The 24,462-nt window shown below is 39.4% G+C and overlaps 1 protein-coding gene across 2 annotated transcripts in view; it reads right to left on the minus strand.

Moving 5' to 3' along the window:
* Positions 1 to 24,462, minus strand: part of itih5 (inter-alpha-trypsin inhibitor heavy chain 5) — a 47,817-nt gene that overhangs the window by 5,148 nt on the left and 18,207 nt on the right. Inside the window, exons 6-13 of one of the 2 annotated variants that reach the window (XM_060902978.1) lie at positions 22,620 to 22,789; positions 19,248 to 19,364; positions 17,146 to 17,317; positions 15,835 to 16,147; positions 11,728 to 12,353; positions 6,982 to 7,032; positions 4,556 to 4,672; positions 3,831 to 4,208 (exon numbers count right to left, since the gene is read on the minus strand). In XM_060902978.1, the coding sequence (XP_060758961.1) occupies positions 3,831 to 4,208; positions 4,556 to 4,672; positions 6,982 to 7,032; positions 11,728 to 12,353; positions 15,835 to 16,147; positions 17,146 to 17,317; positions 19,248 to 19,364; positions 22,620 to 22,789 (1,944 nt within the window). The remainder of the gene's footprint in view (positions 1 to 3,830; positions 4,209 to 4,555; positions 4,673 to 6,981; positions 7,033 to 11,727; positions 12,354 to 15,834; positions 16,148 to 17,145; positions 17,318 to 19,247; positions 19,365 to 22,619; positions 22,790 to 24,462) is intronic. The other variant, XM_060902979.1, reaches the window with a different exon arrangement.

Below are 24,462 nucleotides of genomic sequence, written 5' to 3' on the forward strand. Positions count from 1 at the left end.
GACACGGCGTCCCTGATTTCCATAAAGAACTTCACATTTTGATTCGTCTGACCACAGAACAGTTTTCTACTTTGCCACAGTCCATTTTAAATGAGCCTTGGCCCAGAGAAGACGTCTGCGCTTCTGGATCATGTTTAGATACGGCTTCTTCTTTGAACTATAGAGTTTTAGCTGGCAACGGCGGATGGCACGGTGAATTGTGTTCACAGATAATGTTCTCTGGAAATATTCCTGAGCCCATTTTGTGATTTCCAATACAGAAGCATGCCTGTATGTGATGCAGTGCCGTCTAAGGGCCCGAAGATCACGGGCACCCAGTATGGTTTTCCGGCCTTGACCCTTATGCACAGAGATTCTTCCAGATTCTCTGATTCTTTTGATGATATTATGCACTGTAGATGATGATATGTTCAAAGTCTTTGCAATTTTACACTGTCGAACTCCTTTCTGATATTGCTCCACTATTTGTCGGCGCAGAATTAGGGGGATTGGTGATCCTCTTCCCATCTTTACTTCTGAGAGCCGCTGCCACTCCAAGATGCTCTTTTTATACCCAGTCATGTTAATGACCTATTGCCAATTGACCTAATGAGTTGCAATTTGGTCCTCCAGCTGTTCCTTTTTTGTACCTTTAACTTTTCCAGCCTCTTCTTGCCCCTGTCCCAACTTTTTTGAGATGTGTTGCTGTCATGAAATTTCAAATGAGCCAATATTTGGCATGAAATTTCAAAATGTCTCACTTTTGACATTTGATATGTTGTCTATGTTCTATTGTGAATACAATATCAGTTTTTGAGATTTGTAAATTATTGCATTCCGTTTTTATTTACAATTTGTACTTTGTCCCAACTTTTTTGGAATCGGGGTTGTAGCTAACGCTAATGTTAGGCCACAAATCTGCACCATCACTTCAGTCATTTCAATTTTATATGGATCATAACTGCGAATAAACTCCAATTTCTGCATATATCTATCCTTTACTTTTTTCTGACTAAGATTATCCAAGTAATTCGGTAGTAGAGCTTTTTTAGCTGTAGTTTTCTTCGGACAACAGCAACAGACGTCGGACATCTTCGCTTGGCTTCAGTATGTGAACAGTATGTAAACAAAGTTTGCTTGTCTCCCAGGATAAGGGTAGCGACAGTTGCTAAGATAAATGTGACGTCAGTGCAAGGGGTCCATACTACAACTGCACAACATTTTGAAAAGTGAGCAAATCAATTAAAATCGTTAATATCTTTGGTCATTCATAAAAAGTAATTAGTATCAGTTCAACAGAATTGTAAATGCATGAGCTTGTGATGGAAATGGTGGGGTCAAGTCTGTCCCTATGGACAAGCCATCACTAAACAACACTTTAAAGGTGTTGAGATGGAGATGAGTTGGTGCAGGTCAGACGAGTTTCTGAGCCAGTGACCAAAAGTACAGGTCAAATAATCCAAACTCCATGAATAAGCAAACAATCAAGCCCCTTATCCTTCAAGTGTTTCGATTGTCTCCTGCCTCAAATGCAAGTCACTTTGGTTAAAAGTTATAAAATGTATATGCATGATATATTATTTTGTTTTATTTCAGTTTCAGAATTAATTTGTTTAATTTAAAGGGAAACTTCAGGACTTTTTAACCTGAACCCTATTTTCTGATCTTTTTGGGTCCAAATTTTTACTCAGAACAAAACTGATTGAAATTGGTTCAGTACTGAGTTAGATCATTCTTTCCATGTAAATACCAGAAAACGGCCCCATGTAATAATTGACTACAGGCGCTGAATGTGGTGCTGCATCAGAAACTGGAAAAAAGAGAAAGGTAAAAAAAATGAGTGTAGAAAGTGTTATTTTCTACAGTTTCTTTACAGTTATTGAAGGAAACAGACCCAGCTGTCAGTGGAGAAAAGAAGCTTTTCACTTTGACACGCATGTTTGTCCAATAGGATTACATTGTATAGCCTTTTTTTTTTGGTTGCTGGTTACAGCATTGTGTCTCAATAGTGGACTGATTTCAATAATTTTTGTCCTTAGTAAAAATCTGGACACAAGAAGATGGAAAAAATTGGGTCCAGTTTTAAAAAATCCTGAAGATTAAAAAAAAAATTCCTGAAGAAATTAAGGTTAAAAATGCAAAACGCAGACTATAAGTTAAAACCATATGCCACAATTAACCTGAGATAAATTTATAGTTTTTATTGTGACTTGTTTGTTTGTTTGTTTGTTTGTTTGTTTGTTTGTTTGTTTGTTTGTTAACCATAATATGGAACAGTGTGTAATGTGAATGACAATTTTGCATATTTGTTTTGATGACATTTTGTTTCCTGAACTAACAGAAAAATAAGAATATAATGTCTAATATTAAGGCATATTGATAATGTTCTGTAAAATGTATTATATATATTATTATACATATGGGCCACTTTTTCCATGGAATAAAAACATGTATTCTATTCCCTTCTAGTGGGTTTATTGATGGCATGCAATATTTTTATCATATCGCTTATCCTTCATGTATTATGCCACTCTACCCAATGGAGAATGAGCCTGCAATATTGTTATAATATTGCATGTTGTCAAGACAACATGATGTCACACATCGGAGTTCATGTGAAGATCCAGTGACAAAACTTTTCTGCTGCGCATGCGCACAATCATTTCTTTGTCGGCTGGGAAAGAGAGACGATGAGGTTAGTCCAGTGCTACTGCTAGGATTAGCTATGCTATAATTAAACACTGAATAAATGAACTGAAAACTGAAACTGAAGATTTGCTGAACACCCGAAAGGCTACCAAAACTTCATTATATATTCTTCACGCATATTTGCAAGAGAAAAACATACCAACAGACATCAAAAAACTGGAAAAGAGACATGTCTGAGATGTAAAACTTCCGCACTAGCGAGTGACTGTGACTGTTTGTAAATGAACATGGCTGCGAAGTTTGCTCGGTTAAAAGCAGAAGATTTTGATAGAATTTTGGCTGCCAGGTCACTCCGTTGTGTGTAGTTGTCGATGTTGAGTTTAAAAGTAACAAAGTAAATCACACAGGGAAAATAGTAATAATAATAATAATAATAATCAGCTTGACTATGCTAGCATTGGCCTGTGCTAGCATTGGCCTGCGCTAACACTACACCAGCTAGAAGGTAACTGGACTGCCATGGTAACAGCACTGAGTTGCGAGTAAGCTAGCATTGGCCTTTGCTAATGCTACTGCTGAATGCTGCACCACCTAGAAGGTAACTGGACTGCTGTGCTAACAGCACCAAGTCACGGGTAAGCTCACGTTGGCCTTTGAGAATGCTCATATGAAGAGAGTGTGTATGTATGTATAATAATAATAATAATAATAATAATAATAATATTGGCTGTTTTTTTGTCGTGGTATATCAGATATATTCCATTCAGCTACTTGTCTTTGACTCATTCAGTATCATGCTAGCTGAATGGAATATATCTGATATACCACTCAAAGCCAGCCAATTTTATTTAAATATATAATTTTTGATTTATATAAGAATCTTATCTTTCACATATACAGTATATATGGATTTTTCTTTGCCCTATTGTCTAGAGTTTGCAAGATTACATCCAAGTTGGGAAGGATGGCCGTCGTCTCTCTTGTCAGTTAGAACAGCACCTGAAATCCCACTCTGCTCATATATATAAAATCGGGCTGTGAGCTTTGGACTCCTATGCAAGTTCAGCTGTAGTGTAAACGCTACTGTACGATAATAGAGTCTCAGTAAGTCAGAGTAGGAATTAACCATGGTTCGATTTGGAGTAAACTGAATTATAATAATACAGTATTAAATGTGTGTAGAGGTGTGGCTGTGTGCTCACCTAACAGTCCGTGTGTGTCCTTGCTCAGTCCCCTGCTGTCCCCTATATAGAAGCCCAGGTGGTCTCGTTGGTAAGCAGCAGGGTTTTTATAAATATGCATCAAGATGATGAATCGGATTGTTCCCTGAATGGTAACTGTAACATTGGCATTAGCAACTATAGCCACTGCTAAATCTTTGTTATCCACAGTGACACTGGAGCTGCAGGAAAGGATGAGGCGATCAAGGCTGTCAACAATGACCTTCCGTGGCGTCACTTCGATGTACGAGCGCCTTGGCTTATCAACAACAATAATGATGGAGCTAAAATATGTGCGCTGCTGTTTGTGACTGCCAGGGGGTGCTGGAGCGCCAATCAGCTTCCCGTTTACAGTTATGCCTTAAAAAATATCAGAGGTAAACAGCAATATCAAGAACTGACATTCAGCTATAGGATATTCTAGGATATACACATAGCGTAGGTATTTCAGCAGAAAGCTAGCTGTAATGGTGTACGGTATATCATTGCCCATATTTTTGATTGCTGATCCCTTTTACGCTTGTGATTCCTGGATTAGATAACCATAAAAACAGTGTCCATGTCTCCTTTTACAGCACATCTGATCGTTATGTTAATATCACAGTCACGCTGATACAATGATCTACAGTTTCAGTTGTAATTGCTGAAAAAGTACTGTATGGTATAGAAGCTTATTATCAGGTAAATAATCCATGCTCTTGTCTTACCAGAGTGTTTGTGGTCGGTCACTAAGCGGAGGACGTCCCCAGGCTCTCCATTAATGTTAAAACACACGGTCAGTTTGCTGAGAGGGAAGTCAACCACAAAGTGAGGATCTCCATCCGCTACAGGGGCAGAGACACAAATCTAGTAAAACATGACAAAGCCTAAAATTTGGAACAATTTACTGCGTCTTATAATAAACCAAGATGCAATGTTAACAAAATGTATTTTACACTGTCCTTTAATATAATGTCATTCTTTCTGAATATGAGTCAAAAACAGGGTTTTCTTATTGATCGAGGGAACACATGATAGGAAAGAAAAGAAGGATATCAAGTGAGTCAATATTGGGAATTATTATACATACAGGACACTTTTTTGATGGAATGAAAACGTGTTCTGTTCCCTTCTAGCGGCTTTCATTCATTTGGTTTGATAGCGTGCAATATTGTTAGCATATCGCTTATCCTACATGTATTACGTCACTCTATCCAATGGAGAATGAGCGTTGAATATGGTTTACAATATTGCATAGTTGTCAAGACAACATGACGTCACACATCGGAGATGTCAAACTTCTGCGCTAGCGAGTGACTGTGACAATTTGGAAACAAACATGGCCGCCAGGTTTGCTTCGTTAAATACGGAAGATTTTGAGAGAATTTTGAAAGAGAAAGATGCATTGAACGCCTGAAAGGAATGTATAATAATAATAATAATAATAATAATAATATTGGCTGGCTTTTTTCGTGGTATATCAGATATATTCCATTCAGCTACTCGTCTTCGACTCATTCAGTATCATGCTAGCTGAATGGAATATATCTGATATACCACTCAAAGCCGCCAATATTATTTAAATGTTATTACAAGAAGGCAATGATGTGTTGAGGAGCATACTTGTTCCATCATATGAATGACACAACAGTATAAATGTTCCCAGTATATTATATATTATATATAGTATAATCAAACATGATCAACCAAAAAAGTTTATAACCTGTTCATTCATTCATAATCACTGCTGATGTTTATGCTTGTGTCAACGGCATGAATTGAAAATAATTAAATAATATTGGCTGGCTTTTTTTCGTGGTATATCAGATATATTCCATTCAGGTCACATGATACTGAACGAATCAAAGATGAGGAGCTGAATGGAATATATCTGATATACCACAAAAAAGACAACCAATGTTTATTATTATTATTATTATTATTATTATTATTATTACACATTCCTTTCGGGTATTCAACACATCTTTCACTTTCAAAATTGTCTCAAAATCTTCCGTATTTAACAAAGCAAACCTGCCGGCCATGTTTGTTTACAAATTGTCCCAGTCGCTCGCTAGCGCTGAAGTTTTACATCTCCGATGTGTGACGTCATGTTGTCTTGACAACCATACAATATCGTAAATCATATTCAACTCTCATTCTCCATTGGATAGAGTGGCGTAATACACGTAGGATAAGCGATATGCTAACAATACTGCATGCTATCAAACCAAATGAATGAAAGCCGCGAGCAATGAACAAAATACATGTCTTTATTCCATTGAAAAAGTGTCCTGTACGAGTATGTCTAATAATACACCATATTCATTCTGTGTAATCACTTGACATGACTGTCACTGATTAGCTGTATGAATCTCGAGTCTGGTCTAGAAATAAATCAGCCTTAGTCTGGTGACTTCATGTCATTCTGTGTATTCTTCTTACAAACCATTGTGCAATCGATTTGATTCCGCAAAAATCTGACATAATCCACTTTAAGACATTTGTTAAAAGCAAACAATCTGAAGTGGTGCTTAAAAATGGAGCCTTATATCAATGTCTCTTTATCTGTGAAAGATAAAAAGCCATTTAAGCAACCCATTAATACCAGCTGCTCGATGGAGGAGACTGGAAGTAACTCTCGAATAATCAGCCATCATCTTTAATATCTGATGTGATCTGAAGATGGGAGACGCTCTTCAGATTGTGTTATATGGTCACACTTTGTGTCTCAGAGCCCAGACATTATGGCTGTGTTGAAAGAACCTCCTGTCTTTCCTTTAATGCTTTTATCTCTGAGAAGACGTCTCTAATTGCCACTTAAATGTGCCCCTTCTTCAAAAGACTGTCTGTAACTCACGAACACACAGCATTGCATGGAGCCAGATTCTGACCTAAAATGCATACCACAGTACATGACACATACAAGTTCACACACATGGCCCTGACAGCGCTGTCACAATTACAGCCTGCAGTGAGCACTTAGTAGTGTTTAACTCCCCTCTGTTGTAGCCCTCTTTACTTACAAGAGCTAAATTACAAGCCGATTTTTTACACAGCGAATAATTATTTTCTACCTGTGCTTTTTGACTCCTCGCTACACAGACACGGAAACAATTAGACGACACGTAGGTGAACAAAGGAAAGAAATTACCTGATGTTTTGGATAGGGTGACTGACTTTTTGCTTGGTCTTTTAAGTCCATCTGAAGACAAAAAAAGACAAGGGACAAGAGGAGCAGTGAGAAAAAATAATAATATTATGTCTTGTCTTGCACATTGGGGATCTCAAGCTAAATCCGATTATTCTGTCCACATTCCCTGGATATGAGCAATCACATGCTTTGATTGGCTACTCTACTACTAGGATATCAGCTCATATACCGTGAGTAGAGAAAAACAAAATGGGAGACTGCGTTACTGAACCAACCGAGGACGAAATAAAAACTACTCGAAAACAAAACCCCAAAAAATACAAAAAAAGCAACAAAATATAGAATAAAAGTATTTGATGTAAGAATGTATCTTTTTTTTATTTCTCAAGAATTATTATTATAGCATTTTTCACAAATCGCTACTGTCGTTTCGCCGGTTTGTTTACATTCTAAGCGGAAACGATTTTGTCAGATGTTTTGTATAAAGTTTTTATTTATCAAATTTGCAAAAAATTAAAATAAAAATACTCCGTTTCTCAAAATCCAGTGAATGTGGATAGAATAAAACCGTTATTCCACTCAATCTCGTCATACATGGCTTAAAGCCGACTTGTCGCTTCATGCTTCGTTGGCTATCAGCTCATGTATGACTCGATTTCGTGGAATAACTGTTAAATGTCTGGAAAGGAGCTTTGTGGCAAAGTAAATAACAGTAAACTGAACTGAATATGGACATAATTTCCCCCTCAATCCCGTTGATCTGCCAAGACATGTTTGGTCCCTGAGTTTTGCACTGGAGCTAAGAACCTAATGTAGCAAAAAACAAAAGCAAGTCTATCTTCTTCTTTCGGCTGCTTCCAGATTATCCGTCCCAATTTTTATGATCCACATATTTGATTTGGCATAGGTAGGTAGGTATCTATCTATCTATCTATCTATCTATCTATCTATCTATCTATCTATCTATCTATCTATCTATCTATCCACACCGAATGCTCTTCCTGATGCAACCCTCCCCAATTTATCCAGACTGGGGACCAGCACTTAGTCTACACTGGCTTGTGTAACCCCAGTGGCTGGATATTTTACATAATCTGCATGTCTTTGACCTGTGAGAGGAAACCAGATCACTGAAAAACAAAAGCAAATCTATATGTACAGTGGTGCTTGAAAGTTTGTGAACCCTTTAGAATTTTCTATATTTCTGCATAAATATGACCGAAAACATCATCAGATTTTCACACAAGTCATAAAAGTAGATAAAGAGAACCCAGTTAAACAAATGAGACAAAAATATTATACTTGGGCATTTATTTATTGAGGAAAATGATCCAATATTACATATCTGTGAATGGCAAAAGTATGTGAACCTCCTAGGATTAGCAGTTAATTTGAAGGTGAAATTAGAGTCAGGTGTTTTCAATCAATGGGATGACAATCAGGTGTGAGTGGGCACCCTGTTTTATTCAAAGAACAGGGATCTATCAAAGTCTGATCTTCATAACACATGTTTGTGGAAGTGTATCATGGCACGAACAAAGGAGATTTCTGAGGATCTCGGAAAAAGCGTTGTTGATGCTCATCAGGCTGGAAAAAGTTACAAAACCGTCTCTAAAGAGTTTGGACTCCACCAATCCACAGTCAGACAGACTGTGTGCAAGTGGAGGAAATTCAAGACCATTGTTACCCTCCCCAGGAGTGGTCGACCAACAAAGATCACTCCAAGAGCAAGGCACGTAATAGTCAGCGAGGTCACAAAGGACCTCAGGGTAACTTCTAAGCAACGGAAGGCCTCTCTCACATTAGTTAATGTTCATGAGTCCACCATCAGGAGAACACTGAACAACAATGGTGTGCATGGTAGGGTTGCAAGGAGAAAGCCACTGCTCTCCAAAAAGAACATTGCTGCTTGTCTGCAGTTTGCTAAAGATCACGTGGACAAGCCAGAAGGCTATTGGAAAAATTTTTTGTGGATGGATGAGACAAAAATAGAACTTTTTGGTTCAAATGAGAAGCATCATGTTTGGAGAAAGGAAAACACTGCATTCCAGCATAAGAACCTTATCCCATCTGTGAAACATGGTGGTGGTAGTATCATGGTTTGGGCCTGTTTTGCTGCATCTGGGCCAGGACGGCTTGCCATCATTGATGGAACAATGAATTCTTAATTATACCAGTGAATTCTAAAGGAAAATGTCAGGACATCTGTCCATGAACTGAATCTCAAGAGAAGGTGGGTCACGCAGCAAGACAACGACCCTAAGCATACAAGTTGTTCTACCAAAGAATGGTTAAAGAAGATTAAAGTTAATGTTTTGGAATGGCCAAGTCAAAGTCCTGACTTTAATCCAATCAAAATGTTGTGGAAGGACCTGAAGCGAGCAGTTCATGTGAGGAAACCCACCCACATCCCAGAGTTGAAGCTGTTCTGTACGGATGAACGGGCTAAAATTCCTCCAAGCCAGTGTGCAGGACTGATCAACAGTTACCGCAAACGTTTAGTTGCAGTTATTGCTGCACAAGGGGGTCACACCAGATACTTAAAGCAAAGGTTCACATACTTTTGCCACTGACAGATATGTAATATTGGATCATTTTCCTCAATAAATAAATGACCAAGTATAATATTTTTGTCTCATTTGTTTAACTGGGCTCTCTTTATCTACTTTTAGGACTTGTGTAAAAATCTGATGATGTTTTCGGTCATATTTATGCAGAAATACAGAAAATTCTAAAGGGCTCACAAACTTTCAAGCACCACTGTATCCCTAAATTTGTTCCATATGTATTATAAATGCTTAAAATACATATACTTGCTTCAGGCAAACAAAAGTTTGGACACGCTTTCTCATTCATTGGTTTTTCTGTATTTTGATTCTGTATTTTCTGCATTGTCGAACAATACTGAAGACATCAAAACTATGAAATAACATCTGGAACATATATGGAATTATGTGGTGAACAAAAAGTGTATAAAAAACACAATGTTTGATATTTTAGATTCTTCAAAGTAGCCAATGTTTCTCTTGATGATGCTTTGCACACTATTGGCATTATCTTAACCAGCGTCATGAGGTAGTCACCTGGAATGCTTTTCAATTAACAGGTGTGTCTCGTCAAAAATTAATTAGTGGACGAGTTTCTTGCCTTCTTAATGCGTTTGAGATCAAATAGTAAATAATAATAAATACAGTAAATAGCCCTATTCCACACCACAACTGTAGTAATCCATGTAATCCATCAAGAACCGCTCAACTAAGTAAAGAGAAACGACATCCATCATTACTTTAAGACATGAAATGTCTTTTCATTCAAGAAGAAATGTTGAATTAGAAGGTGTATCCAAACTTGTGACTGGTACTGTAGCTTTAACAATTTGCTAAAATGGACGGCTTGGTGATTCAAGTGATCCCAGTTCAACCCTGAGCTCAGGTTAGTGTCAGAGTTTTATGTTCTCTTCATGTCTGTGTGGTTTTCCATGGCGGTGTGTGGATAGGCTATGCTAAATTGCCTCAAAGTGTGAATGTGTATATAGCATTTAGTGGAAATATCTGAACGTTCCGGGCGGCACGGTGGTGTAGTGGTTAGCGCTGTCGCCTCACAGCAAGAAGGTCCTGGGTTCGAGCCCCGGGGCCGGCAAGGGCCTTTCTGTGTGGAGTTTGCATGTTCTCCCCGTGTCCGCGTGGGTTTCCTCCGGGTGCTCCGGTTTCCCCCACAGTCCAAAGACATGCAGGTTAGGTTAACTGGTGACTCTAAATTGACCGTAGGTGTGAATGTGAGTGTGAATGGTTGTCTGTGTCTATGTGTCAGCCCTGTGATGACCTGGCGACTTGTCCAGGGTGTACCCCGCCTTTCGCCCGTAGTCAGCTGGGATAGGCTCCAGCTTGCCTGCGACCCTGTAGAAGGATAAAGCGGCTAGAGATAATGAGATGAGATGAGATCTGAACGTTCCACGAAATGTAACTATAAATGGATAAAAAGTATGATGTGTTGTTCTTTAATAAAGAATAACATTGTTAATGGCAAATTGCTGAGGAATAAATCCAGAAGAAAATATAGTAATCCACTTTGGAGTGGAAACAGCATCACACCACCGTGTTGTGTATTATTTTCCTATAACAGCATGTCCCATTAGGTTTTACTGTTATGCTTAAAGACGGAAAGGTGGAAAGATGAATGAATTAATATAATAATCTGTAAACTTCAATTAACTATTAACTACTGTAGCCTTGTAGTTCCAGTGCAAAACTCAAGAAACAGAACATGTTTAACTGATTGGCTGCAAATGGGAACTTGTGCAATTATGTATTTATTAAAAAGTATATTTATTTATATACGGCTTCATTTTCCCATGTTCCTCCCAATTGTTGTTCATTTGCCAATTCCCAGCCAATAGCCAACTCTCCACTATCATACAACAGATACCAAGCAGCTATGGTACATCACAGGGAAGCATATCACTCTCAGAGGAAAGAACTCTTCAGCATGCATGTGCTCATATAAGCCTACACTTGGTTCGTGTTCCTGTGATTGACAGAGGAGGAAAAGTATGCCATCTGTCCATCAAGAAAGTATGGTCAGTGTTGCTCTCTAGACTCCTGAGCACAGATTGCTGTCGCATTTCTAGGATTCAAACTTGCATTCTCCTGATCATAGGGCGAACATGTTTCTGTTGCACCACTCGAGAGCCTCTGCAGATTTCAATTTTAGCTATTTTTTTCTCAGAAAGTAATGAACATGTCTCACTTGTGGGCTTGCCAGCTGTGGGCACTGTTGCTGGCTGTTCCTTATTCCTGTGCAGGCTTTGAGGCGTGTCTCCCAACGGCTCCTCCTCTGCCAACTGATTGACCAAATCTGAGTGTACAGGTGGGGCTTCTGTAGGCTCAGCCTCTGCGAGAGTTCCATCAGTGAGCATTTGTGGTGTCTCCACCTTCATTTGTGTTAATGGCGTGAGGAAATTGTAAGAAAGTGAAAGTTCGGTGGCACGTTGTGTGAAGTTCTCTCTTTCTGAGCTTGTGTGACTGCGTAATCGTCCATTCAGTCCATCCTTCACACTCAGGAAGCCCCAGAGCCGCTCGATGTAGCCATCCGCATTTGGTCCAGCTTCAGCCTCCTCCACACGCCGCTTCGTTTCACGCTCCTGTTCACTCAGAGAGACGTCTTTCTCCATTACCAGGCTGCGATCACTGTTGCTGGCCGTCACCTGCACGTGGAGGGAATCCGAGCTGCGATTGGTCAGCTTTCCGGCCACGACGATCTCGGAGCCATTGAAATAATTGGGGAAGAGGTTCTGTGTAACGTACTCGACAGCATTCTCTGAATATTCGACACGAATATCCGAGAGCAGGGGGGTGCCAATTTCTGTGTAGAATCTACAGATACAGAGAAAAGACTGTAAATATTAATATATTAATTAAATAAATAGAAATATTCATTAATAATAAGTAGTGCAGCAGTTAAGAGGTTTCCACATTTTGGCATTGCTTTAATTTGTGAAAAAAAGTATTAAAAACATTTAAGGGCGGATGAATTAATAGGGAATTAGAGTTAGAAGTTGGGATGGATGTGGTAACTTATTTGAACAAAGCTGATGTGTAACTAGGTGACTTTAATGAGGTAATTATCACCAGCACTGTGAAAAAATGTTCAAGAGAAAATAAAATCATTGAGAAACTTGGATCATCCAGAGTTTTCATTCAGATCTGACTTCTTTTAAAAAAGTTTAAAACATGATTAACTTTAAAACATTAAGTTCAATGAACTTTTTGAATTCTCAGAGATGATGATTATTACAATCCCAAATCAGAAAAAGTTGGGACGGTATGTTGAAATTGAAATTAAAATTGAAAACAATGGTTCATAAATAATCTGTATTGCACTCAAAAAATACATCACATTATTTGTTTTACCACATAGATTTTGTTGTTGTTTCCAAAATAAGCATTTTTTCAATTTTGACTGAAACTCATTTCAAAAAATGTTTTGGACAGTAAAGCATTTGCCACTTCATAATGTTCACATTCCTTCTGATAGTTAGGGACTGAAGACACCAAGTGATGAAATGTTTCAAGTGTTTTGTCCCCTTCTTCCTGCAAACAGGTCTTAAGGTGTGCAACAGTATGGAGTCGTCCTTGTCATTTTCTGTTTCACAATTCACCACACATTCTCTATTGAGAAGCAGTCAGGACTGCAGGCAGGCCAGTTTAGCACCTATACTCTCTTCTTTTCCAGTATGCCTTTGGAATATGGTTTTGCATTGTCTTCTTGAAATATGCATGGGCATCCCTGGAAAATATGTCATCTTGAAGGCAGGATATGTTACTCCAAAATCTCAATGTACTTTTCTGCATTAATGCTCCATCACAGAAGTGTAAGTTACCTTTGCCAAGGACACCGACACAAGCCCATACCATGATAGACCCTGGCTTTTGGACTTGTTGCTGGTAACAGTCTGGATGGTCTTTTTCATATTTGGTCCGGAGCACACGGTATCCATTTCTTCCAAAGAAATGACCTGGAATACTAATTCATCTGACCACAATACAGGTTTCCACTGTGTGATGGTCCATCCCAGAGGCCTCCAAGCCTAGAGAAGTTGACAACGCTTCTGGACACAGTTAACATAAGGCTTTCTTTTTGCACAGTACATTTTAACTGGCATTTGTGGATGTAACTCCATGTTGTAGTGCTTGACAAAGGTTTGCCAAAGTAATCCCGAGCCCATGTGGTTATATCAGATATAGATGAATGATGGTTCTTGATGCAGTGCCATCTGAGGGATCGGAGGTCACGGGTGTTCAGCTTTGGCTTGAGCCCTTGCCTTTTATGCACTGAAATTCCTCCAGATTCTTTGAATCTTTTAATAATATTATAGAGGATATAATATAGGATGAGATATCCAAATTCTTTCATATCATTCTTTGAGGAACATCATTTTTAAACACTTCAATAATTTTCTGATGCACTTCTTGACAAACTGGAGATCTTCGACCCATCTTTCCTCCTCAAAGACTCGGTCTTTCCTGGATACTGATTTTGTACCAAATCATGATTACAATCACCTGTTGACATCACCTGTTTCAAATCAAATCATTATTTAATTGTTTTACCTCATTACTAGCCCTAAATTTTCCCCATCCCAACTTTTTTGGAATGTGTTGCAGGCCTGAAATGCAGTAATGGATGTATATTAAAAAATGAAATTAATTTGACCAGACAAAACATGAAATATATTGGGTTCAGACTGTCTGAAATGAAATACAAGTCAGAGTAAATTTAGAAATCACTGCTTTCTTTTTTATTTGCATTTTCCATACCATCCCAACATTTTTTTCTGATTGGGGGTTGGGCGGCACGGTGGTGTAGTGGTGAGCACTGTTGCCTCACAGCAAAAAGGTTCTGGGTTTGAGCCCAGTGTCTGACAGCGGCCTTTCTGTGTTGAGTTTGTACGTTCTCCTCATGTCTGCGTGGGTTTCCCGCACAGTTCAAAGACATGCGGTTAGGTTAACATGGGGTGGCCTTAGGTTGAGGTGCCCTTGACCGAGGTACCTAACCCCCAACTGCTCCCCAAGCGCTGTTAGCATGGCTGCCCAGTGCTCTGGGTATGTGTGTGTGCTCATAGCTCACTTGTGTGTGTTCACTGCTTCAGATGGGTTAAATGCAGAGAGGAATTTCACAAGTGTATGTATGATGAATAAAGTTGTTCTTCTATTATTTTTATTTCATAATGCATTATTATACATTTTGATCATTATCACATTTAAATGTAGACTAAAGTTGCTGTTTTATTGGAAAGTCTTCAAACTCCCGATCATGGTTTTATAGAATACCCTGGGAGTTATTACTAGGATATTCTGGGAAAATTAATTTTCCCAAATCCTAGTTTTTGGGCTTGTTCAGATTCCTGGCTTACCATTGTGCTTACCAATATGATAGTATGAACAAGCGGTGAACTTTGTTGGCTCGTCCAGGTGACTGCGCACTTGTTTGAATTCACAGAGGTACTTAATCTTCAACCCTTCAACCCTTGATGTGAACCTTTGTTACAAACCCTCATGTATGGGATTTTGCCCAATCCTGTTGCTTTTTTAGTGCTTGATCTCTGACCTTTGAGATAAGCAGTAGTAAATTAGGGCTCATAGGTAAACTGCGCATGGGGCCGCAAGCCATAGTCTTTAAATACATTTCACTGCCAATTCTTATTCTCTCTCTCTCTCTCTCTCTTTATAGTATATCTTGTATGTATCATCTTTGCAGGCATATGCAACTGGTGGAACTGGACACTAATCAAAAGCTTCATTTACCATTTAAATTTAGAAAGCAGTAGAAAGCTTTTATTTGTCACATTTACATTACAATGTGGTGAAATTATTTTCTTCACATATCCCAGCTTATTAGGAAGTTGGGGTCAAACCCAAGGGTCAGCCATGTAATGGTGCACCTGTAGCAGAGATCGCTAAGGGTCTTGCTGAAGGGCCAACAGATGCAGCTTGATGGTGCCGGGGCTTGAAACTCTGACCTTCTGATCAGTAACCCAGAGCCTTATTGTCAACTTCTTGTCAAAGGTTTAATTACAGGGTAGTGTTAATGTTCAGCCTATTCAAACATAGATAGCATGCTTTGTCAGCAGCCAGTCAGAGCAAGTCTGGGGGCAGAAACCATTAAAAGTGGTGATGACTAAAGAAATTAGAGATGAGGAGGGACTTACTGCACTCAAGAGGACAAATTCTTTGGAATTTTATGGAAGCAAATTCAGATCATACAACCAGTCGAATTATAATTTCCACTATTATCGCATGATTGTATTGAAGTATTTTACTAAAATATTTAGCTATACAGCTCCACCCTTCTCACCCTTTCAGCATGGCGCTAGCATTCGCATCTTCTGGAATTCTTCTCATGGTGCCACAGTTCTCCAGCGCCATGCGCTCCAGAAGCTTATAGTCAACGTCGTTGCCCATCCCGATGGTAAAGATGCAGAACTTCTCTTGCACAGCTGCCTTTGTGTTTCCCAGAATGACTGGCGTCTGGACCACACCCACTGTGGGACGTCCATCAGTCAGGAAGATTATGAGGGACACGCTGTTGTGATGTGGCTCCTCCTTTTGTGACAAGTAATCTCTGAGCAATGATGAGCCAGTCTGGAGGGCACTGTTAATGTCTGTGCCTGGGATTAGAGATAGAGAGAGAGATTGAAATGAATGAAAATATTTTGTAGTGTTACAACCTGACACTGAAATGGACCCAATTGTCATTATATGTCATGAATCTACACAAAACAGCACACAATATTCAATTAGCTGCCATCAGAAGTTATGTTGACTTGTGTGTAATTAAAGTGTCATGTGATCTCATGAAAATAAATACACCTGTTCTTTGAGTTTGTTCAGGAAAATTCATAAACTTACACCATCATGGAGACCAAGCTACTAAAAAAGGCTAAAGGGGGCTAGGCCACTGGCACTGAGAAACCCTGGGAGGCAGCAAGTTGGAGAATCAACAAACATGTGGAGAAGGTTCTCTGATCTGAAGAGACCAAAATTAAACTTTTAGCCTTGGCACAAAGCATGACACTTGGCCGAAACCCAACACTGCTTATCACCCTGATGACACCTTCCCCACAGTGAAACACGGTGGTGGTAGCATCATGTTGTGGAGATGCTTTTCATTACTATGGACTATGAAACTGGTCACAGTTTGCACACTATCATCTCACTATCATAGATTTCCCATGTCATATTTTGTTCACTTTGCATTTTACTCGCTTATATTTTTAAAACTGTTCTTGATAATAGCGTAAATAATTTGGTATAACTATACTGTGTCAGAGGAACAGAAAGAGCAAGCTGTGTGAAAGGAAATAAGACAAAGGACACAGCAATGTTATTCCATATATTTGGAAAAATTTCATTGGAAGTACTGTATATTTTATTTAGCATATACTGTTGCGAGTATATTGTTGACTTTTGTGACAGATTATCTTTCTCATTGTAAGATTCACTTAATCATTTTTGTGATAGTGAAGATACTCCTATGTGTGTCACATACTGTACACTTACTGTACATACACTGTACACTTTACTTGTGTTTGCAATACTGATATAAATAACAGTGATGTAGTACATGGTGTAGCAGGAGGAGAAAAAAGGATATAAGGTGTGGTACCTCCAGTCGGTGAGATCATGTAGATGAACTTCTTGGCATCACGTACATTGTTCGGCGTAACAGGCACCAGCTTGTCCAGCTGCCACACTCGCACACGGTTCGAGAAACTGACGAAATTAAAGTGATCACTTGGACGCAAGTCACCCAGGATAGTGAACAGAGCTTCTTTAGTCTTTTGGAGAAAAAGAAGGAGTATATTGCAAAAATATTGGCTATGCTTAAGTATTGGTGATTGATAAATGAGAGGAATATCAGACACGTGCTCACAGAAATGAGCACACACCCATACACAGAGACATACTGAGTGAACAGCTCAGCTCTCACTGCATGGTAATGTGTTTAAAAAAAAATGAGGTCATTCAATAAATGGTCTGAGACAAATCTCATCACCCCACCTCACAACACTTTGCTAACAAGCATTAGTCATGAACAAGTCCACTTCTTCAAAACTCTTCATACTGTAGCTCTCTCTTTCTCTCTCTCTCTGAACAACCAAAATGCACCACAGATATGGAGAATTTTATCACAACACAAGCTCTGTGTCTCTTCTAATGAGAATAAGCAGTACGCAATGATCAAAAGAAACCTAGTGACTTGTTTCAGGAGCAATATAATATAATTTATTCTATTCACATTCATTTGATATGAGCAACCGCTCGCACACTTTGATTGGCTACTCTATTACTAGGCTATCAGCTCATATACCGTGAGCAGAGAAAAACAAAATGGCGGTGCACATCAAGTCGGATATATCACTTTGTTATCAAGTATTTAAAAGAAACAAAAAAAGCTAAAACGAATACAGCCCCTCTCCCCAATATCGCCTGTTCTACACTCCAGCCCAGATGGTGGCACATTTAAGTTTGGCAAACCACCAAAAAACCCTAAAGAAGAAGAAGAAAATGGTGGCGTGTGTTGCTGAACCAACTGAGGATGAAATAAAAACTCTACTTGAAAACAAAATACAAAAAATACAAAAAAGCAACAAAATAAGGAATGAAAGTATTTGACGGTACGAACATACCTTTTTTATTTTTCAAGAATTATTATTATTATAGCATTTTTCATAAATTGCTAACCAGTTTGTTTACATTTTATTTGCAAAAGATAAAAATAAAATTGCTCTGTTTCTCAAAATCCACTGACTGTGGATCGAATAAAACAGTTATTCCACTGAATCTCGTCGTACATGGCTTATAGCCAACTCAGTGCTGTGCGCCTCGTCGGCTATCAGCTCATGTACGACCTGATTTCATGGAAAAATTGTTAAAGATACTTGTCATATAATGTTTTTTAGAAGTTTGTGTTGTTGACTTTCCTTTGGTTGATAGCAATGTACAGAATGGCACTTTTTCAGTAATTGTATAGAATATACCACAAATTGAATGTGTTAGAAATGTACAAATATCTGATTAATTAAGAGTAAGCAAAAGTGACCCCATTTCTTTATCCATCCATCCATAACCGCTTATCCTGTGCAGGGTCGCAGGCAAGCTGGAGCCTATGCCAGCTGGCTATGGGCGAGAGGCGGGGTACACCATGGGCAAGTCACCAGGTCATCACAGGGCTGACACATAGGGACAAACAACCATTCACACTCACATTTACGGTCAATTTAGAGCCACCAATTAGAGCCACACATGCCTAACCTGCATGTCTTTGGATTGTGGAGGAACCCAGAGTACCCGGAGGAAACCCACGCAGACACAGGGAATACATAACTCCACACAGAAAGGCCCCCATCAGCCACTGGGCTCAAACCCAGGACCTTCTTGCTGTGAGGCGACAGTGCTAACCACTAAATCACCGTGCCACCCCACCCGTTTCTTTAATGTACTGAAAATCATTGTGTGACTGAATGATGAAGGCAAAATGCCTTAGTGTAATGCCTAAGCCTTAGCCTTCCATACAGATCATCCAAAACAATAAATAGGCACTGTATGGTATGGACTGATTTTGTTGAACTTCTTGTATGATATACTTTACTGTGACCCTTTTTTAGGGTTGCTTACAAGCTGCTGTGTGAAGTGATTCAAAAATGTAAATTTAGTAGTGACTAATGCTTGTCAAGAGCTAGATTCTACTAAACACTTTTATACCACCTGTCTCATTTTGGTCCCCAGCATGGAGGCACTGGAGTCAATCACAAATACAACGTTCTTCGGTACAACAGGCAAGTCTTTTGGGGCGAAGTAGTGCACAAAGTGTCCATCCAGCACCTAGAGAAAGCAGAGGGGTTCATGAACTTTTGTTTGCATGTGTGTGTGTGTGTGCGCGCGCGCTTGTACTTTCTACATACTGAGGACCAGAACACATTTTTTACCAACAGAGTTAGGACATTGTTGGAAAGTGAGGACATTTTGGCTGGTCCTCACTTCTTCAAAGAGCTGTTTGAGGGTTAAGACTTAGTTTTAGGGTTCAGCTTAGAATGAGGTTTAGGTTAGGGTTAGGGGAAGAGTTGGAGTTAGGCATTTAATTGTGATGGCTAAGCTTAGGGTAAGGGGCTAGGGAGTGCATTATGTCAGTGAGTGTCCCCACAAATTTATTAACCCCATTTCCAGAAAAGTTGGGATATTTTCCAAAATGCAGTAAAAACAAAAATCTGTGATTTGTTAATTCACGTGAACCTTTACTTAACTAACAAAAGTACAAAGAAAAGATTTTCAATAGTTTTGCTGACCAACTTAATTGTATTTTGTAAATATAAACAAAGAATTTGATGCCCGCAACACACTCAAAAAAGTTGGGACAGAGGTATTATTATCATTGTATTACATCGCCTTTCCTTTTAATAACACGTTTTAATCATAAGATTTCTGGGGATACTAATTGTTGCAGTTTTCAGTGGGTATATTTGTCCATTCTTGCTTGATACAAGACTTCAGCTGCTCAACAGTCCGTGGTGGCCGTTGTCTGATTCTCCTCTTCATAATGCACCATACTTTCTTAATAGGAGACAGATCTGGACTGGCAGCAGGCCAGTCAAGCACATGTACTCTGTGTCTATGAAGCCACGCTGTTGTAGCCCGTGCAGAATGAGGCCTGGCATTATCCTGCTCAAATAAGTATGAATTTCCATGGAAGAAACACTGTCTTGATGAATATGTCTCTAAAAACCCAATATATGACCCAATACTGTATATCAGTGGTACCTTCACACACATGCAACTCACCCATGCTGTGGGCACTGATGCACCCCCATACTGTCACAGATACTGGCTTTTGCACTTTTCTCTGATAACAAACCGGATGGTCGTGTCCACCTTTGGCACTGAGAACTTGATGTCCGGTTTTCCCGAAAACAAGCTGAAATGTGGACTCATCTGATCTCAGCACACGTTTCCACTGTCCTTCGGTCCTGGCCCAGAGAAATTGGCAGCATTTCTGCATAGAATTGATGAATGGCTTCCTCCTTGCATAATACAGTTGCATTTCTGGATGCAGTGACGGACTGTGTTAAGTGACAACATTTTTCTGATGTACTCCCAAGCCCATGTGGCTATATTTGTCATGTTAGCATGACGGTTTCTCAGGCAGTGCCGCCTGAGGGCTCGAAGATCACGCCCATTCAACAGTGGTTTCCACCCTTGCCCTTTACACACTGAGATGTCTCAGAATTCCTTGAATCTTTTCACAATATTATGTACTGTAGATTTTGAAAGACCTCAAATCTTTCATGAAGAAATGTTCTTTTTGAACTGAGTAACAATTCTCTCATGAATTTTGGCACAAAGGGGTGAGCCACGACCCATTCTTGCTTGCAAAGACTGAGCCTTTGGTGCTGCTCCTTTTATACCCGATCATGTCACAAATTAACCTGCTTATTGTGGATTCTTCCAAAATGGTGTTACTTGAATATCCGATAAACTTTTCAGTCTTATTTTGTCTCTGTCCCAACTTTTTTTGAGTGTGTTGCAAGCATCAAATTCTAAAACTATTGAAAATATTTTTCTTTGTATTTTGTCAGTTAAATAAAGGTTCATGAGAATTAACAAATCACAGGTTTTTGTTTTTATTGCATTCTGGAAAATATCCCAACTTTTCTGGAAATGCGGTTTGTAGAAGTACAACTCTGTGTGTGTGTGTGTGTGTGTGTGTGTGTGTGTGTGTGTGTGTGTGCTCAGAGTACTGCAGGCCAGCTGTGGGTGGAAGTGTGTCTGGGGAGAAGAAGGAATTAATTTGCTTTCTGAGCAGAAAAGACAGGAAACTAAAGAGCAAGTGCAAGAGTAAGAAAAAATGTGTATATATATATATATATATATATATATATATATATATATATATATACACACAGACACACACACACAAGGAGTATAAAGTAACCACATTAGCTATATCTATATCTGTGTGTCTTTAGTGTTCAAAATATTTCTATCCCTATGTGGATTTAAACCGGAAGTGGGTAAGTGGGTGTCCTCGACCTCAACTCAGGGCAGCTGGAAAAAGGAATCAATTTTCATTCACAAATTACAGCAAAAAAAAAAAAAAACATTTGAAAAACACAGCTTTATTCAACTCCTTAACTTCTACAGTTCCTCGACCTCATCCACTTCACTCAAGTTAACTACTGGTCTCAACCAGACACCTCTTTGGAACTTTCTGGAAGCTATCTCGCTAATTTGACTGAGTAAGTTACCTACGGTACGTTTCTTCCAAAACAAGAAGTTCATTCCCCAATAAGGAACTGTTGACAACAATAGCCACCTAATAATATTTTATCACATTTCCTTCAGTAAATATCAGGTTTGTTACACTCCAGAAAGATCTGAACCTTTCTGTAGACATTGTAAGAGTGTACCATGAAGTGCCACTGCTAGTCAAAATGGGGTCCTTTAAGAAGCATTTCTCATCTCATCTCATTATCTCTAGCCGCTTTATCCTTCTACAGGGTCGCAGGCAAGCTGGAGCCTATCCCAGCTGACTACGGGCGAAAGGCGGGGTACACCCTGGACAAGTCGCCAGGTCATCACAGGGCTGACACATAGACACAGACAACCATTCACACTCACATTCACACCTACGGTCAATTTAGAGTCACCAGTTAACCTAACCTGCATGTCTTTGGACTGTGGGGGAAACCGGAGCACCCGGAGGAAACCCACACGGACACGGGGAGAACATGCAAACTCCACACAGAAAGGCCCTCGCCGGCCCCGGGGCTCGAACCCAGGACCTTCTTGCTGTGAGGCGACAGCGCTAACCACTACACCACCGTGCCGCCCTCATTATAATAATTATAATTTTAATAATAATGCAGAATGTTGTTTTTAAAAGGATGAAGAATGCACACGCTTGATGTAAAATTAATGTGCATCTGTACTTTTATCCATATAGAGCAATAATATATTCGTATTTGGTTACATTCATACGTACATGCCACAATGAGTAAAAGATAATCAGTAACAAATCGCGATTCATTGAATGTCTGAGGTTTTCTGTGTTAATACCATGTGACTGTATGTGTGTGTAGGTACCTGAATGTCACCGATTCCCAACTCTCTCTCCACATCATAGCGCACTATGAAATCTCCCAGCATGCCGTTGTTGGCGATCCTGACCTGCTGAACGATGTTCGGGGTAAAAGTGATCTTGCAGAATGTCTCATTCTGTCGGATCACCGTGGAAGGGGGTATACCCACATTACCTGAGGAGGGACATGGAATGTAAGTTGAATTAAACTGTACTGTATATTCAGTATATAGTGTATAGAGTATAACCATGTTGGCACATATTACATCCATCATCAAAAAACTCCCATGCAGGGATTGGCCAAGGATGGCTCACATGACATAAAATAGTTTCACCATTGATTAAGCAATGTACAGTGGTGCTTGAAAGTTTGTGAACCCTTTAGAATTTTCTATATTTCTGCATAAATATGACCTAAAACAACATCAGATTTTCACACAAGTCCTAAAAGTAGATAAAGAGAACCCACTTAAACAAATGAGACAAAAATATTATACTTGGTCATTTATTTATTGAGGAAAATGATCCAATATTACATATCTGTGAGTGGCAAAAGTATGTGAACCTCTAGGATTAGCAGTTGATTTGAAGGTGAAATTAGAGTCAGGTGTTTTCAATCAATGGGATGACAATCAGATGTGAGTGGGCACCCTGTTTTATTTAAAGAACAGGGATCTATCAAAGTCTGATCTTCACAACACGTTTGTGGAAGTGTATCATGGCACGAACAAAGGAGATTTCTGAGGACCTCAGAAAAAGCGTTGTTGATGCTCATCAGGCTGGAAAAGTTTACAAAACCGTCTCTAAAGAGTTTGGACTCCAGCAATCCACAGTCAGACAGACTGTGTACAAATGGAGGAAATTCAAGACCATTGTTACCCTCCCCAGGAGTGATCGACCAACCAAGATCACTCCAAGAGCAAGGTATGTAATAGTCGGCAAGTTCACAAAGGACCCCAGGGTAACTTCTCAGCAACTAAAGGCCTCTCTCACATTGGCTAATGTTAATGTTCATGAGTCCACCATCAGGAGAACACTGAACAACAATGGTGTGCATGGCAGGGCTGCAAGGAGAAAGCCACTGCTCTCCAAAAAGAACATTGCTGCTCATCTGCAGTTTGCTAAAGATCACGCTGACAAGCCAGAAGGCTATTGGAAAAATGTTCTGTGGACAGATGAGACCAGAATAGAACTTTTTGGTTTAAATGAGAAGCGTTATGTTTGGAGAAAGGAAAACACCGCATTCCAGCATAAGAACCTTATCCTATTCGTGAAACATGGTGGTGGTAGTATCATGGTTTGGGCCTGTTTTGCTGCATCTGGGCCAGGACGGCTTGCCATCATTGATGGATCAATGAATTCTGAATTATACCAGCGAATTCTAAATGAAAATGTCAGGACATCTGTCCATGAACTGAATCTCAAGAGAAGGTGTGTCACGCAGCAAGACAACGACCCTAAGCACACAAGTTGTTCTACCAAAGAATGGTTAAAGAAGAATAAAGTTAATGTTTTGGAATGGCCAAGTCAAAGTCCTGACCTTAATCCAATTGAAATGTTGTGGAATGACCTGAAGTGAGCAGTTCATGTGAGGAAACCCACCAACATCCCAGAGCTGAAGCTGTTCTGTACGGAGGAATGGGCTAAAATTCCTCCAAGCCTGTGTGCAGGACTGATCAACAGTTACCGCAAACGTTTAGTTGCAGTTATTGCTGCACAAGGGGGTCACACCAGATACTGAAAGCAAAGGTTCACATACTTTTGCCACTGGCAGATATGTACTATTGGATAATTTTCCTCAATAAATAAATGACCAAGTATAATATTTTTGTCTCATTTGTTTAACTG

This window comes from Neoarius graeffei, chromosome 21, assembly GCF_027579695.1.
Source record: "Neoarius graeffei isolate fNeoGra1 chromosome 21, fNeoGra1.pri, whole genome shotgun sequence".
NCBI classification, from domain to species: domain Eukaryota; kingdom Metazoa; phylum Chordata; class Actinopteri; order Siluriformes; family Ariidae; genus Neoarius; species Neoarius graeffei.